A 19,252-nucleotide genomic window follows, 5' to 3' on the forward strand; every position below is an offset into this window, starting at 1 on the left:
GCCAGTGTGAGCTAGATGGTTAATGAAAGTGGGCGCAAAAATACAGCTTTTGATTTAATGAAGAAAAAAACAGGCTGAAATACACTTGAATGTTGACAATGTGTAGCACAGTCTATAGTGTGTTAAGTACTGTACATGTATATAAAAAATCTATGAATAAGAGTATAGATCACATTACAAAACTAATATATCAGTCACATCCCATTAGAAAACACAAGTAACACATACAAGTATATAAAAAATGGTACTCCTCATTTGAAGTATATCCCATTGTCAACATACATGTGTCACTAAACAATTCACTACAGTATTGTTGCCATTAGCATGTGGCTATAGTTGTTCACATTTTACATGTACATTTACTGAAAATAACCTAGATTCTGATCAGCTGGAAACAGCTATCATCATGCCGATGCTACCCAATCGACGAAGCTATTCAAAGGGAAATGAAACCATGTGAACAAATTAAAAAGTAACTTGATGGCCAGACATCTATGGTTTCAAAAGATTGAAAATTGAATTTGCATTTTATGCTGCCAATGGGAGCAATCATAAGCATACATACTCTTTCTGCAAAAAGAAAACTTTCACAACATAATAAATGTTTTCTGGTCATGTTGGAATATGCAACAATCCATCCAATACCATTGCATTTATTTAAGTATGGTGCTGACTTCCTGTGACGGAAGGTGCTTATTTTTAATAAAGATCATAGTCAGCTTACATTGGTGAAGGTGCATGTGTTATCAAGTCACCACTACAGAACTTTGGAGAACCAAACAACTGTCCATTTGTTATTCTGGTGGCACTGTAAAACTTAAATAAAACTGAGTTTTTTTCATTTGCTTAATATTTATACAGAATGATCAGTGCTTCAAAGGTGATCAGTTTTCTTTGAAGTTTCAACAAAACTACATTTTTCTAGCTACTTAAAAAAAAAAAACCAGCCATCATTTGGTGAATTGTAGTTGTTCTGTTCCTGCTTTCAAAGGTTGGTTGATTGTAGCTAGTCCGGTAGCATGACTATTTGAGTGTATCACAACATACTAGTACTCAAGCCAGATGACAGCATAAGTGGACTATCACATAACGATGCACACGGTTAAGATGGTTTTTCAATATGAACAAAGTATTTCATTTACATAACAACAGATAGATTCCAGAGAATTTTATATCCAAGTCAGCTTCCTTTCATGGTACATTTAAATTTCTCCACTCCGAACCCAAGATTTAAACAACAAACAATGTTGTCCCCCACCCCAAACAAAAAAATAGCCAGATGGTATATTTTGTCTCCAATAAGGGGAAAAACATGCTTTTAAGAAGAAAACTATTTTTTTCACGTATGAGAAAAATACATGTATACAAAATTTCAGGAGCCACAATGAGATTGCCGTATATTAGAATTCATACACGATCTCTTCCTCAAAATGATTGTAAACATTTTACACATTAATTTTCGTACTTTTAAGAAGAACAAATTTGTTCGCATACAAGAAAAAAAACATGCATATGAACTATCCGAATTTGTGTTATAATGGAGCGTGCTACAGTGCAATCACACTGTACCTTGTACTCTTTGATATCCTTTAATGTCCATACTAGGTTTGCATGATAACAGTGACAATGAAGAAATGACATGCTTTGCTGGAAAATGTAAATCAATTAGGAGTCACAATGAAATAGTAATGATGTCATAAATATGACTGGACAATTCTTAAAGCTATGTTAAAAATCCAAATCTCACACACACACAGAAAGTTGGCAGAAATAAGTTGCTTTTCAGTACAATTAGGAAAACAGCAGTATATTATCTGGCATACAGGTAAAACTTAAGGAAGTCTCTAGGCCATCCAGTAATATTCTGAATGTTGGGTGTACAAGATGCTGGCATCTCAGTTAATTGAAGTCTAATCAGTTTTGTTATCTGGAAATGGATTTATGTCAAACAAATGGAATATGATAGTGGCTGTTTTAATCTATAGATCCAAGCCAGATTTTTTCTATACCTTTTCAAGTGCCACTATTTGGTCCAACAGCAATGCATTAAAGTATGTTTGCATTTTCCACATGTACATGTAATTATCTAATGAGACAAAAGATGAAAAAACTCTGGCCTGGCATGGATGTCTACTGTATTTACCATTTACACAAATGATAAATATATGACTTAGATACTGATATTCAGAATTTACTGAAATTTTCTGGTCTTGAATTACAAATGACTATGTACTGAAAATAGGTGGATTAAATTTGCGCCACACTAGCAATACAATATCTCTATCTACCATGTATATTTAATTTATATTTGTTAGTTTCTCTCTATTATTATAAGTTATAACTGTATTTTGTGCTTGACCTTCTCCAAAATCAAGTTCCCTACCTGACCAGTAATTCTTATTTGGTAAGCAGGTAATAGATAGCTAATATTTTAATAGGAGTGTAGGTTTAATATTAAGATCATTATCAATAAAAGTAAACATATTTATTTGGGTGTGGGTCAAGGTTTTTGAAATTCCCCCCACAAAAATACTAAGTCTGTGCGATGTTTACCATATTCCATATTATAATTTTAGTAACAGAATGTTCTAGAATGGAAGAATTCCATTAAGTCATAGTATTTTCAGAAAATGCAAATTGTGACCTAGGTCAAATAGAGGGCTTTATAATCTTGTTTATCTAGAAATTATTTATTTGTGCTGTATGATCTTGCTTAATCATTTGTACTGCTGTTTACAGTACTGTATTTGATTTGGTTGAAATTATTTATTCAGATTATTTATTCACTGGAACTACAAAGTGCTCTCAAATAATATTCTTGGACAGAGACATTAACTTGGAATTATTGTGAACTCCAACAAGGACATCTTGGATTATATTATTGTGATTCATCAAAAGACTGTTGTGACAACACCATGTCATTGGCCACCACAGGCACATCAACATCTTCAGCATTGAATCCAATTTTGAATACCAACAGAATTTAAATAAACCTTTATTCATTAGGACTGGTTTCAACTATCTGGGATTTAATTTGCATTACTGTAAGTTCTTTAAAATTTTCACCTTGTATTCTAGGGACATAAATTATTTGTTTAATTTTACAAAACTTGTTGGTTTTCACTCTTTTTCTGTTACTTAGTTTAAGACCATAGAGTTGTAATATATCACAAAACATTTTCAAACAAGTAAATACTTTTATATTCCATTCTGATATTTGAAAAACATAAATGGTTTAATTAACCTCCCTTCTCAACTAAATGTACTCAAAACTTTGGTATCAAATATCTCAAAAGTTACTGATAGTTGCATGAGACCTCCAGTTTTTACAGTAATTACTGGTACTTTGAATGAACCATACAATATTCCTGCAACTTCATTTTCTTAATTTTTAACAATAGTTGTAAGCCTAGACTATGATTCATAACTTGTTACAAGTGAGGTAGTATTTAACAAAGAAATTACCCGAAGGTATGTAAACAACAGAAGATGAAACCCATGAAAAAACAAGAGTCCATCGACAGAACTGATGCTCTACTGGGCAAAAAGAATTTCCTGGAATTCAAGATAAGACCACTTCTTCCTTTTAACTGCCAAGTGCTGAAACTATCTCTGATATTCTTCACTGATAATGAGATTTTCAAATTAGCTGCTGTGGTGGATATACTGGATAAAATCTTGGCTCCATTTTCATTTAGGACCAAGCAGACATCATTATAAGTCTTTTGCTGAAAACTCCATGGCAATATGACCATCCATTTAGGAAGTATATTAACAGCAATATTTTCAAGTCAGTCCTCATGGCAGCTGTATTAGATGTATATACAACATGCAGCCTTTTTCATTTAGAGCCAACCAGGTATCACAAGAAGTCATCTGATGATGATATTGCATAATTTTCATTTTGGACCAACCAGGCACCAAAGAACTCTTCTGATTAAAACCCAATGTCAATATGACCGTCCAATGAAGAAAAGTATCAATAACAATTTGAAGACACCAGATCAGCACCATTTTAATTTAGGACAAACATAACGTTATTATAAGTCTTTTGGTCCAAAACCCCATGTGGATACAACTTTCCATTTTAGAGAAGCAAGTATTTCAAAAAGGCCACCAAAGGGCTATACTGGATATCATATTCACACCATTTCCATTTTTGACCAACTAGATATCGCAAAAAGTCTTCTGGTAAATGCATCATGTCAATATGACTAGTCATCGAGGAGAAATGGCATCAACAAGATTCTCTAGATGGCCGTTATTACAGCCATACTGGAAGCGTGACTGGCACAATTTATATTTAGGACCAACTAGACATCGTAAGAAGTCTTTCAGGAGAAATAGTGATAACAAGGTATTGAAGATGTGGTGGTCATACTGCATACATGCCAACCCACTGAATGGTGTAAGCATAATTGTTACTAATACATAAAGTGTCAGAGAAGTGTAATCTGAGTACCAAAAGTGCAACCTACATTACATGCCATAATTACTGGAAACCTTTTGCTACTAACCTGAACCTGAACCTGCTTAAAATTCTTAGTCGCAATGACTATGTACTCAATATGAGTATTGTATTACATAGCAATAATATTTTTTCTTTTTAAATTTGAAAAGCACTACAGTAGTCCACCTCTTATAAGGTCACCCCTAATGCAGCAGGGAAGTGGCCTTATAATGAGGGTGTCCTAAATTAAAATGGTGCTGATCTGGTGTCTTCAAATTGTTTTAATTTGATACTTTTCTTCAGTGGATGGTCATACTGACATTGGGTTTTAATCAGAAGAGTTCTTTGGTGCCTGGCTGGTCCAAATGCAAATAGTAAATACATATGAAGAAAGTCACAAGTACATTTAATTCTAAAACATTTAATATTTTCATTTAAAAAAATTACACGCATGTTGTGAAATAAATGTAAAACAAACTGTGTCTTCATTTTCAAAAGAATGCTATGAATAACCATTGATATATTTTTAAAACTGTCTTTATAATTATGTTACAGATCACATCATGTCACTTTGTTGGTAACAGTCTAAAAAACAAACCAGTCTCGTCACAATCATAAATATCCTTGCTGTCATATCCCCTGCATATATCATTTAGTCTTTTGTTCCAATCTTCGACAACTTCATTATTAACATCAGCTGATTCTCCACTAATGACAGAACACTTAATACTGTGTCACACTTGAAATATGTGCAACCATCCATTACTTGCGGTAAAGTCGTCATATCCCAATTCAACTGACAAAACTGTCGCTTTTTCTTGTCATTCAAATCAGGATACAAACGTCTCCTGGCTCAAACAATCTTCCCTTCTCCATCCATTTCACCTTCCCACTTCTGCAGAATTGTTTCATTATCTTTCACGATACTGTTTATCCGAGTCTTCCCGACATTAGTTTTCTGCAAGGATCCTCGACACCCCCACCCGTCAGTTGAATTACTTTCACTTTCTCTTCTAAGCTGAGAATTATTCTTTTCCTCGATGACATGTTGATCTTTTTGCAGTAAGTTATTCATGTTGCCAACTACAATACTGATAAAACAATTTTGTATGCATCTAAACAAATTGCCGTGTGTTTTTAAAGGAAGTAATCCTGTCATGCGATTTGTTAGTCGCAGTCTGGTACCCTATTGTTTTTATATATTTCTTTACACTAAGTGAGAGAAGCCAAAACGGCTTCAATATGTACCATTAACATCACGCAGATTTGACCTTGCAGCCGTTAGGATTCGTAATTTTGACAATTATTATCAGTAGTAATAGCCACTAATTATCAAAGTGAACAAGCTCAACATCTTACTAAGGGAAGCCATAAAGGCTATCAAACCATTTTCCTGCTGACTTGGGTATTGTACATCGATACTGCCACTTCTCAGCCGTTACTACTGTTCAATAATTGTAATCTTAACAATTATCAGAGTGACTAAACCGGACATCTTATGACAACACAGCAGTTAGGCTAATTGGATTACGTGTACTTACCCTTTTGTATGGATTAAAATTTGAATCTTTCTTGGTTTTTATGGAATACATTTGGCTTCTCGTGAGGTGTAAATGATATAATATTAACCTTACTCGTACACGTACTTTATTCAACACTTCTTTCAGTAACAAAAACCTGACATTGGGAAACAGAAATCGGATTACTTAACACACGTTATGAATAAAATAATGGTTCTGGATACATATTCAAATAAAATGCGGCCACTTCTGAGGGATAAATTCTATATTATTGCACTATTAAGCTGGCCGCTGGTAGTGTTAGCTGGGTGGCCTTTCGCGAGGGATACTTTTAAACACAAACTCATCGGTGCCAACGGATTCTGGCCGTAAGGAGCGGGTGGCCGCTGGTCAGGGGCCGTTCAAGAGGGGGACTACTGTACTGATATGTCCTTTTTCTGACCCACATGTTTTGAAGTTTAAAAATCTATCTTCAAACATTTTTCAGTCAAATGACATCTATCAGTCACATTGATAAATCCTGTTTAGCTTAACATCTGGCACCATTTTTTTAAAATATATACTGGTTCAGTAACTAGATATATTATCAAAATATAATGAACTTGTTTTCAACCCGATGAACCCATCTGTGTTCTTGGAAATTTCATATACAGCTGCTATAAATAGTTAATAATGAAAGTAGATGAAAATCTACAACGGACAAAAGTACTCTTACACAATTCAAATGCAGCCGTCTTCTTTTTTTAGAATATTCTCAAATTTATATGTGTGAGATTAAAGAGATGACAACAAGAATGACAAACAAATTTTATTGCTTAATTTTTTAAATATAACGAAAAAACAAAATCCATATACAGGCATAATGATTATGCCAAATGAGTAATGGTTGGTATGTATGATATTGCATGTATGAGTGGTACCATTTGTAAATAAACCAACTAGACATCATAAGATGTCTTAGCAAAAGCCCCATGTTGATACAACCATCCATTCACATTGGCAGCCATAATGATTGCGGAAGCAGCACCATTTTCATTCTGAACAAACTAGACTTCAGAAAAAGTCTTCAAATGAAAACCCAATACTGATTTCATCATCCATTCATCAATAGCAAAAAGAATTTCAAGATATCACCTATGGTGGCCATATAAGACATCAGTTTGTTACCATTTTATCAAGGCCCAAACAGACATCAAAAGAAGTCTTCTGGTTAAAATCATGTCTGATTCAATATGACTTTCAATAATAACAAGATTTTCAAGATGGCCACCATGGTGGTCAGACTGGGTGTCAGATCAGAAAAAATTTCAGCAGAAAATGTCTTTTAGTGAAAAGACCATTCATAAGGAGTAATGATAACATGATTTTCAAGATGGCTGCAGTACCAGCAACATCAGATGCCTGAGCAGCACCAATTACAAAAAGGGCCAACAAAAGCATGGGATGAATATGTGTGTAAAGTTTCAATGCAATTCTCCAAATAATTTAGGAGAAGTAGCAATAACAAACTTGTGCCAACAGACAGACAGACAGACAACACACTATCCCATAAGTTCTTCTGGTCTATGACCATTAGAGCTATAAAAAATACATACCTTTAAGAGATCATTATTCAGATAAATGTCCGCTTTATTGTATATTGGTTTTCCAGTATTCGTATCAATAGACTCAATAAAATCAGCCAGCTTTGAGCAGAAAGCGTCCATATTTACATCATCTACTTCTTGTACCACCTTCATTGGATCAGAACTTCCTGCAGAATGAATAAATGCGTAGGCTTGATTTGCTCCAGAATTGTACATAATTTGACAAATAATGTGGGTGTTGCTCAAAAGGGAGCAAGGTAGAATGTTTTGTCCCAGAAGCAGGTTGATGAAAGAACTCTTTCCAGCTCCAGTCTCTCCTATAAGGTACAAAAAGAAAGGTTAAACAAGAGGCTGAAGTGGGCATGGAACTGCTCCTCTGGCTAACATAATTTAGCAATTGCTCATGTCACTAAGCAGGCTTATGCAGTATTGAAATAACACAGCTGAAGCAAATTATCTCCAAAACTTTATAATAATAATAATAATAACATCAATGACAATAACTTTATTTAATGAAGGTAACATATTCAGCATTCAATAAATGCTAATCTCTCCTTGTGACCCCCTAATAGTTAATTTACAGTATTTACAACATATACAACATGTATACTAATTGTTTGGTAACACACACACACAACAGAAAGGCAGAGTTATTGCTATTTCTTTTTTCTTCTTTTTTTCTACCTTGACTGAGCATTATGTTATGTTATATAACAGCAAAGAACACAATGCACTCTTAAAACTGTTTAGCCAAAGAGTTGACTTTAAAGAAAGGGTGATTAGAGAACACTCGTGAATAAGAAAACACTTTTTGTATTGTTCAATTCTTGGGTGTTGGTGGGGTGAAATTTAATTGAGAACTTAACTAAAATACTAAGATTCATTAAGCCGATATTCACATAACTGAGCAGCCATGCATTTACTGATGTTCACACCATGATAGTTTGTCATCAATGGTTACACCAAGTTTCATGAATCTCGTGATATCAGTATGTATTTACAAGTGCAAACAAATATTTGTTCACACGTGAAACACACACACACTAAAATCAGTAAAATGTTAAATATAGGTCACTGTGACCTTCTTTCATTGTATTTGTGTTACTAATGGATATGCATAAAATCATCTAGTTGATGATTTTTGCATGAACACAGCTCGAGAAACAAACTTAAAACACAAAAATAAGCTAAGTCATTAAAGCATAAACTATGGGACAAGGTAAACTACTGATATGTCTGAATGATTCCTCAAGATGCATCCACTCACCAAGTTTTATAAATATTGGTGACAGCAACTCACTTTTGTGACAAGGGTGTAGTACTCATCACAGTTCATGATTCCTGATTCACAATATATTGATATAAAAGGGTAAAAACCTTGAGCTAAATGCAAAAGTTTATAAATTATGTACATGTGCAAAATTATCCCCCTCAACCATCTACCCATAGGGTAGGTGATATGAAATCCATCATAAACTGTTGCCTATGACCTAAGAAGAAAGAATGGTTGACATTCATTGAGGCTGAATGTGTGTATGATAGTAAATGTGTTGATAACGATGCTGGGGGTAGTACTTATAGGTTACTGCATTTGTATGGGAAAATATGAACAAGTTTTTTGGATGGAATACTGCACAACCTTAGGAGTGCAGTATATCCTCCTGACAAAACGAGATCATATTTTCCCATACAAATGCAGTAACCTTTTTATTATATGCTCATTTTTTTATTCTACCTAAGGCTTAATTATATAAACAAAATACACTACAAGAAACAACGTAAATGAATGTATGCCGTATTCCAAACTAAATATACAAGCGCATATTTATCATTACACAACTTTATTACTGCACACATAACTCCGCCCAGATAAATTTGAACTTAGTCGCATGCTCGACATAACTTTCGAAAGAAAAAGGCGTGTCTAGTTAAAATTGAAATTTGGAGTCATATTGTGAATGAATATGCATTGCAACAACTTTTCCATTTGATCTGGAATGAATAGATTTTGGTATTTTTCTCAATTCTTGGAAATTTTGTGATTATGGACTGGATTTGTATGTGACAGTTCGACATGAAATACACTGGAGTGAAGAAGCTAGGGAGAAGCATGTTGACATCTGCAAATGTGTTTCTGTTTCTGTCATTGAATGTCTGAAATCATAATGTGGGAAAAACATGAAGTCTTTCAATTGCAATTATCAAAAAGACGCTATGGAATTTAATGCTTATTTCATTTTGAGTGCAGTAAGGAGGATGTAATTGCACTTATCATCGAAATTACAGTACAATTTCAAAAGGTATAATCCAGACTGAGAACCAATGACATGGCTCATGTAATTCGGATTTGTAGAACAAAGAAAGTACATTTTGAGGAAATTCAGGATGTAAAACTGTAAGTACATTTTTTTTGCCATTCTTATCACCAGCTAAAGAAGACAATATATGACTTGTCACTTGTATATTATTTGTAAGGACCTTATCTTGCATCTGTTATATACTTACTGTAGCTAGCCTAAATCCGAAACTTTGTATCAACGTGGAATGTGCCAAAGCAGCTGGTATTTGGCAGTCCACAAAACATCTGTTTGAGTTCATTCAGAAACAAATTTAAACAACCACAACGTAAAGCGCCTCTACATGAGTGTACATGATTTATTTACAAATCAAAAGTGCTGGCGTCTGCATCCATTGTTTGTTTACAGTAGAAAGTAGTTCCTTTATGAACGTGAATGCTATAAGTGTATTGGTGCGTGGGTTCAATATCGGGTAATACTGCACAATTCTGACAATGTAAAGTTAACATGGAAAAAAATGAGCATATAATAATATAGTATAAATCTACTTCACAGAGGTGAGCTAAATGAGAAAAGAAGTTGCCCAATCATGGACACATGAGGGACCCCATATATAATGTCCTGTTCTTTATTTGATGATGTTGAATTTACTTATTTTGCTATATCCTGATATAATGTCTCTTGCTCATAATCAAAGTCATTAAATACCTTACTAATATATAAACCTTGTTTTTATAATTTACTAAGTCTGATAGTGAGTGTGTGTGTGTATGATTTGGATTTTTAACGTAGCTTTAAAAAGAATCAGTCATATCGCTATGTCTGCAGTGTGGGAGTTTATAGTTATGTCTAGCACTGGGGCATCATGCCACAGACATGTAGGATCATATCCCACCCAGTAATATTATCCTGACACAAAGCCAATAAGTCCTAACACTAGCCTCTTAATGCTGAGCACCTTGTGAGGCAGCTGTAAATACCATTTTTAGATGTCTCTGATACGACATTCTAACCACCAGGCCACCGGAGCAGTCCATACAGTTTGTAGCATGGTACAAAGCTCAGCATATCTGATGCAAAATCAATGCATATATTTTCACACAAAATAACAATTATCCAACATCCTGATGATATAAGCTACCTGGCAATTAAGATCAGGTCAGAAATACAGACCCTGAAGTGTAAAGAAAGCCAGCCAATCATATGTAAGATCACCTCTTTTTTATGTGTAGATTTCGCTTATAATAAATCAATATATGTCTCAATGATACAACCTTATTTACCAATTCTGATAAAAGCAATGATCAGAAATGAAGTTGTTAAACCCCATTAATAAGGAGAAATCTCACTCACTACTGAATGTGTCCGAGATCTTAATGATATAAGCAAATATGAAATTTGTTTTAATCCATGTAATCAATACACAATTTATCTTATGCAGTGATAAGTGTGGTCAAGATTTTTGTTTCTGGAACCCTAGTCTGGTGGGGGGGTAGCTTTTCTAATATTTTGATCTTTTCAGTGTGTCAAAAAAAAATTATAAGACAACCAGATTATAGGGTCTATGCCATTTGTTTGAAACCAATAATACAACATATAGTATTGATCCCTATCTACTAGGATGTTCTGTAGCAGTAGATCTGGGTCTTTAATATATATATATATATATATATATATATAGCTAAGTGTACATTACACAAAATAAATGCAGGACCTAGGACTAAGATGGGACATTTAGAATGTTTCAGACGCTCCCTGTGTTGTTGTATCTGCTCACAGAAGTTTGGAATGTTAATATTTATTTCCTCCACTACTGGATCTTTCATTATAACCAGCTTCTCTGCTTTCCTCTGTGTGTCTTCAAAAATATCACAGAGACCATTACTAGTCTGCTTATTAACTTCAGCAAATCTTGACAAAGTTATCTCGATCTGAAAAAGAATATTTTAAAGAGCTTTTTAGATTGGCAACATTTTAACGTGAAGTGAGTAATATTAGTTATAATGACTGTCAAACTGAATTCATATATAAGGATGGGTCAAATAACGACAGACTAATTGTGAATTCATATATAAGGATGGGTCAAATAATGACTGTCAAACTGTGAATTCATATATAAGGATGGGTCAAATAATGACTGTCAAACTGTGAATTCATATATAAGGATGGGTCAAATAATGACTGTCAAACTGTGAATTCATATATAAGGATGGGTCAAATAATGACTGTCAAACTGTGAATTCATATATAAGGATGGGTTAAATAATGACTGTCAAACTGTGAATTCATATATAAGGATGGGTCAAATAATGACAGACAAACTGTGGATTCATATATAAGGATGGGTCAAATAATGACAGACAAATCGTTGATTTTTATATAAGGATGGACAGGGAAGTGGATTAGAAGCTGTTTCCCCGAGTTGCATGTACAATCATCCCTTTCACAATCCTCCTACATTTTCATGATCCTGCAAATCAGAGTCTGCCATATTTGTCCAACTGATTACTCCTAACAAAGGGCAGAGACCCAAATCTACTGGTACATTATACATTAGACAGTTTGCAGATGGACTTATCTTGTAAGCTAATCTCCCCTGATGACATCGACTACATAAAATACAACTGAAATAACATGCACAAATCCTCATAAATGACAACTATATAATTCTAAGCACTGTGATATAATACTATGATGACAGATTAGCATTTGCTTTCCTGAAGTATAGTAAAATCTAAAACGATGCCACACTATAACTACAACTACTTTTTGCAGCCCAGATTATTTTATATTATTTTAGATGTAATTCAATCATCCCCATTGTGACCAACCCACAATTAAGCCATTTTCAGTTCAAATCACCTTGATTACTTCCCAATTATAGACTTAAAACCATTATGCAATCAGCATTCATCGATTATGTAGCGTGTGTAAGGGTTCATTGATATATAATCGATCCCTCATTATGTAGTGACATTTTTAATTAAAGGAAAACCAATGAAAGACAATAGGAATTACTATTAATAAGTCCAGTGATGAGTGCTTGATTATGACAGCAAATGTATACGCTTTATGATGATCATAAAAAACACATACACTGACCATCTGAAACCAAAAATATTAACATTTTTGGCCATCTTCCAAATTGACCTCTTAACCTCAGTCCAGAGTTTCACTGAATATTCACAAATATGAATTTAATTTTTCTTGCCATGCAACTGTATCAATGGCTACAGGGTATCCTAGATATTTCTGCAGTATCCAAGGGATGGCCATATCTAGTTCCAGTTCACATACATATATATGCTAAGCCCTACCCCCAGGATAAGATCAAAATTCTTAATGTCAGTGTTGCATATAGGGTCACAGGGACAGGGGGCATTGTGTCCCCTTGTCCTTTAAATTCTTGGGAACACAATTTCAAAGGGACAAAGAAAAATAATAGACAGTACTTAATCCACTAGCAGTGGCAAAAAAAATAGACAACCTTATTTGATTTTGTTTAGGTGCTATGTCTTACTATCCAAATAACAGCCTTGTATAGCGTGTTCCGATGTTGTTGACATCGGAATGAGTAATCAAAGTTTCAGGAACATCTCAAACACTTGGTAGCCAATATCGACAAACTTCCACTAATTTATGTGTAATTAATATACTTATTGTGCTGTCTTTATCCTGGTGGAATGAAAATATGATACTAGCAGATGGATGCATTTTCATATTCCGTTGACATACATCTGAATTTGTTGCAATGCAACAGTAGTCGAGGAATGCCAAAGCAAGTTCAAGTAGGTACATATTGGGGTTAAGTTTTTTGAACGAAACAAACCATTGCTTACAGTTCTAATAGGCAAAATATATTTTTTATTCGTTTCGTTAAAGAATGATATTTAAATTTAACCCAATTTTGGCATTCCCAGCTTTCATTGCTTTCCAGCCAACTGGAATGTAGGCCAACGAAACTTGAAAGTAGGTCCATTTTTTTGAGAATTTGAATATATTAGAGAAAAGACATCAGAGTAAGTAAAGTCTGACTAAAACATTATGACTTTACTGTGTAGAAAAGTGTCCTTATTTTAGTTGTCAGTTGTTTGAAATATTCCTGAAAATATGACTTTCGTAATGATGTTAGTCGACATCAAAACACGCTACACAGCACCATTAGTTAGGCTGTAAGACCTTGACACCCGCAACATAAATATCAGCATCACAGTCTTACATGTTAGTGCATAGAAACACCGGAATGCACCGAAATGACGGAACGCCAGAAGGCAATAGAAACATCGAAACGCATTATCGTATATACCATAGCTGGAAATTGTGAAATTTGCGACAATTTTTATAAACAAAATAACATTTACTATTAATAGTGTCTAATACAATTTTTACATAAGTTTAATACTTAATCTATTACTAATAAATATATATTAGTAATGATTTTTTAATAATGCCGGGCTGAATGAACTTCGTGAAAATCAGCAATTTAAATAGCCATACAGTGTAAGTGTAACTATCAAGAAATATGCGCGAACAATTATTTTAGTGATCTAAATACAAAGATGCAAAAATGGCATGTCAAATCATTCCTGTATTTATTTTGGAATTTACATCACAAACAATTTTTGGTCCCGTGATTCAGAGTGGTTACAATTTCCATATCAATTGTTCAATGATAATAATAATAAAAAGTACAAGCAGTGTTCCTTTCATGACAGCTTTTCGTCAATACCCACATGTATTCACTTCTTTGTCAATGGCATTATTTGCATATACTGCCAAAACATTAAGCTGCAAAAAATGAAGCACTGGTCAGTGAAGATTTACACTAAGATTCCAGTGAACCACAAATAGCAAAAACATCAGAGCTTTGCAGATTATACAGATTGCAGTGTCGGTACCAGGAAAGAATCAGCGATCACATTGTGAATTTCAAACTTCCTTTACCTATTGTTTGTATAATTAGTATTTATTACGTAACAACAATCTGATAATCCCATTTGAGATGCGAATACAAGTCTGCAATTGCATCGCTTTCACATGCATCCAGTCTCAACACAGCTTGATGTGTCATATGATTTTAACATTTTTTGTAGCGATTACTGAGACACTCCTGACTGAACTACCCAAAGCAATAATCGGTAAACTTGAGATATGTGATACTTGTGCCGCTTTCTTCCCTTCACTCATAATGTTTTATCCATCATCGTTTATACTTTTATTTCAAATCCATATATCATTTAATGAACTATTATTTTCAGTTTTCTGATATTTTGAGTAACTTCTACATGGATAATTTATGTATCTTTCTAATTACTGTTTGTACTGAAAAAATTTCACATGTCATCTAAAGATGTGGATACTGAAAATAAATACCTTTAATTACTTACTTATATGATGAACACTTGGCCATATTGTTTCAACATAAATAACTGGTGTTTAAAATATCAAACCTGTCTAAATGAGTTTTTTTGCACAGAGAAAATGTATGCTGTCTGATGAATGCACATTATTCATAGATCTCACATTATGGTTTTTGGACCAACAGTAGAAAGAAAGTTCGATTGCTTTCATGTAGTTTTCTTACAGATGTTACATTTCGTTAACAGTTCTCAATTCCATAATTGGACTTGTCTTTATGCATGTAATTTAAGATCTGCATGTGATTGTTTTATTTTTTGAATATCCAATAAAAGCTTCTGATCTTATGAGACTTTCTGATAGCCACATATTTAATCTCGAGTTGTAACACTGTTTCAACATTCTTGCCTACCCAGCTTTTTTGTACATTTTTTGATCTACACTAGAGAAACGCCGACTTGGAAATTATGAATAAAGGTGTGCAGATTATTATTGTTTACATTTATAATGCACTAAAAATGAACATCGTTGAATTATTTACATTATTCATTAAGTTTTGATTATAAAATTCATAGTTACTATACAGCAATCAATACATTTTCCTAATAAACGCAATCAATGACCATTTGGTATTCGTAAGCACAAAAGGCCAAAATGATTAAGGCCTGCTGAACCAGAGTTTTTATAAATTTATAACTGAGATACTAATGATTCACTTTACTTCAAATGTTTTCTTTCACAATTAGTATTTGCCTTCTTTTAACTTTCTCATATTCAGTAACCTACGCTATTTTCTTTTTGGTACCGGTCTTTTCTTTACACTAATCACCTCTCCCAAACACATTTCCAGTGTCCTGATATGCAGGCATATCCAGATGCAATTGCAGGGGATAATATGGCCCTATTGGCATGTTTACTTTGCAATCGGGGCACATGTATGTGCTATTTCTGAATATGAATTGATGACAATGGCATGTTTCTTCATATAAAAGTGTTTAAATTCCGTAAATCTTTGGTAAGTTGGCTATGTTCATTAGTGAATCAAGATAGATGGCTGAATTTCCCTGTGGCAAGTGTAAATTGGAATGTGACCATGATATCATTCAGTGCTCAGATTGTTGTACATGGTACCATAGGAGATGTATTGATATGTCTCAACAAGAACTAAAATCTTGGTCTTTAAAATCACTACAATTCCTCTGCAAATCCGGTGAATTTGAAGGTGATGACTTTGATGCAGGAGCGGCTTTATCAAGGTAAGAAGATTTAAATAATTTTATTTACTATGTTATTAGTCTTCATTTTAGTAAATGTTTTCAATGAAGTTAAGTTTCAAACTGTAGTTTGCATTACAAGTTATGGTCTCCATTTGTACAAGAAAATATTTTCCTCAAACGAAGTTATCAACAACTGCTTCTTTAATTCAAGCAATAAACAAAATTAAACTATATTCTTATAAAAAAAATCAATCAACATAAATAATAACACTATTTTCATTGCATTTTCATTATTTTTATAATAATGTATAGGAGGCCGTGTGTGTCTTTTCATTCCAATACACTCAAATATATTGAGTTACACTCAATCACACTCAAAGACTCATTTTTAATATTAAAAGTCAACCTTACTACCATTGAAATCATGGACCGAAAGAAAAGACCGATCATATAATGGGGCTAGTATGTAATGTAGCATACTGTCCAGTAGACTCAACAATGGCAACATCCCTGTCCATTAAACCGTCCACACACGACCCGCTTTCTATAAGATGGTTGATGTTTTAATGCTGCGTAGTTCCCGTCAAATTTCTTTAATAGTTAATTTTTGCACAGTTGTAATAAAAATGTATAATGTAAAAAAAGATGTATAATTTCAATTCACTACTTTTTTACATTAAGCGTAACGAACATCAATTTCTTTACATAAATGTATAGATGCATGCAAATATATACAAATAATAAAAAATTATACAGACTTTGTCTAACGGTGTTTAGTAGGACCAGAATTCAAATGACACTAAGGGTCTACAACAGGGAAAGTGGCCGATTTATATTCATCAATTACTGAAGAAAAAAACATACCACCAAAGATATACTTAATGGATACATTTTTTGAGTATATTCAAGTGTATTTGAGTAAAACGATGTGCAGTACAAGTCCGCATTATTAGCGGATTAAATTCGTATGATAGTTTATTGAACTCCAATGGGTACTGGCTAAATAATCTTTATTTAAATGCAGAAAGGCAAGAATGATTGCTGGCTGATTTTTAAAGGTTGAATTTCCGTGATTAGTGGAAGAAAGTGAACATAATAATAGGATTTATGAAACAGTCATTTCTTGTAGCACGTGGAAGACATGCTTTTTAATATGTAGGTTTTGTTGGACACTATTAGTGTTTAATAAAATATTCATGATAAGGATACTTTCTCATAAATCTAACAAAGCATTTTCATATTCCAACTAACACTCTCTCTCTCTCTCTCTCTCTCTCTCTCTCTCTATATATATATATATATATATATATATATATATAATAAGAAAAATGTAATTATTAATAACCACAATATAATAATCAACTTAAGAAATCAATATTAATGTGTTTATTATTAATAGCTAAAGCATTAAACTCGTGTATAAATTGCAATACACGATGTTAATATTAAATTTTGTTCCTTTACGAACCGTCTCCGAAATGCGCAGTTTCCAGCTTCTTTTTAATTTGATGTTGTATCAAAAGAAAAGAAAGTATATATTAATTTATTATATAACTAATATTAAATGTCACAGATATGAATTATACATTTACAACCAATATACACTTTGGTATATACGATATAATTGAAGAGCGTTTCGGTGTTTCTATTGCGTTCCGGCGTTTCGGTGTTTCTATGCACCCCTTACATAACTACGTCTTACATTGTAGGACTAAGCACATATGCCGTTTTATTTACATTTACGATCTTCTATTGACAACGATTTTTTTATAGAAATAGAAAGAGGGAAAGTCTTTTAAACTTTAAAAATTATAAATAAGCAGCAAAACAGTTTTAATGTGTACCGATGAGAACATTAACTACTGCGATAATACAGCGTTCAGGGCAATGCTAAACTTTTAGCTCCCTTACATTTTCTCGAGGTTTGTCCTGGCAAAGCAATTTGTACTTCAATAGAAACCTAATTTCGTCCACGCTTTTTACTCTTTTTATATCAATATCATGTTCTTTCGCTTTCTTTCCGGCTTGTGGTAAATTAAGCCCGTCGATATACTCCTCTTCGTCTTCAACAACTCCCAAAACCTCCATCGTTGTTGTTGTTAAACGGTCGTGCTAAACAAAGCAGAGACGCGCAAAGAGAGACAAATGCGCGCAAAGATAGTCCATGACGGGCAAAGAATATTGAATGTTGATACATGATTTATAATATATATGTAAAAATTATAAATGTTTGTTTTATATTCCTTTTTTTTATTTTATTTTATATATACATACAGTAAGTACTAGAAAAATAAAAAAACGTAAAGACGGTGCAATACTGGAAAATATTTACAGTTGATATAAAATTTATATAAATAATTATACAAGACTTCGAAATATTTGATTTTATTAATGTGTTGATCGTTATCGTTCTTTTCTTTAGATAATTAAAATGTTCACATATTGAGTTAGTTCTACTCGCCCTTTTCTTACTGACCATAAAATCTCCTCTTGTAACAGTCTAACAATATTTAAATATGATAAGTGATGAGGGAAACAATACAAAAAATGCCACGAAGACAGAGCAAACACATAGCAAAGACGGCACAAAAACTTTATATTCTTACATTACTGGAAAATATTTGCTGTTGAGTTAAAAAAAAGTTAAATAAATATATAAGAATTAGAAATGTTTGCTTTGTTAATGTGTTGTTCTTTCTTTATATAATTAAAGATTCGGGCATGTGGAACTTGAATTTTCTTAAACCTTAATTGTTCTCTCTCTCTCTCTCTCTCTCTCTCTCTCTCTCTCCATTAAATATCATCGTGTCAATTTTTCTAAAAA

The 19,252-nt window shown here is 33.2% G+C and overlaps 1 protein-coding gene across 2 annotated transcripts in view; it reads right to left on the reverse strand.

Moving 5' to 3' along the window:
• The window catches only part of LOC149808224 (uncharacterized), an 80,578-nt gene extending 62,051 nt beyond the window's left edge, over positions 1-18,527 (reverse strand). Inside the window, exons 1-3 of one of the 2 annotated variants that reach the window (XM_089975109.1) lie at positions 18,340-18,527; positions 11,568-11,784; positions 7,566-7,873 (exon numbers count right to left, since the gene is read on the reverse strand). In XM_089975109.1, coding sequence (XP_089831235.1) covers positions 7,566-7,873; positions 11,568-11,784; positions 18,340-18,516 — 702 coding nt within the window. In that variant the 5' untranslated portion in view covers positions 18,517-18,527. Of the gene's footprint in view, positions 1-7,565; positions 7,874-11,567; positions 11,785-18,339 lie in introns of those variants that run through there. The other variant, XM_089975118.1, reaches the window with a different exon arrangement.
• Positions 18,528-19,252: the final 725 nt, after the last annotated feature.

The sequence above is a fragment of the Sinohyriopsis cumingii genome, chromosome 1, assembly GCF_028554795.1.
Source record: "Sinohyriopsis cumingii isolate HCF-2022 chromosome 1, ASM2855479v2, whole genome shotgun sequence".
Classification (NCBI taxonomy): domain Eukaryota; kingdom Metazoa; phylum Mollusca; class Bivalvia; order Unionida; family Unionidae; genus Sinohyriopsis; species Sinohyriopsis cumingii.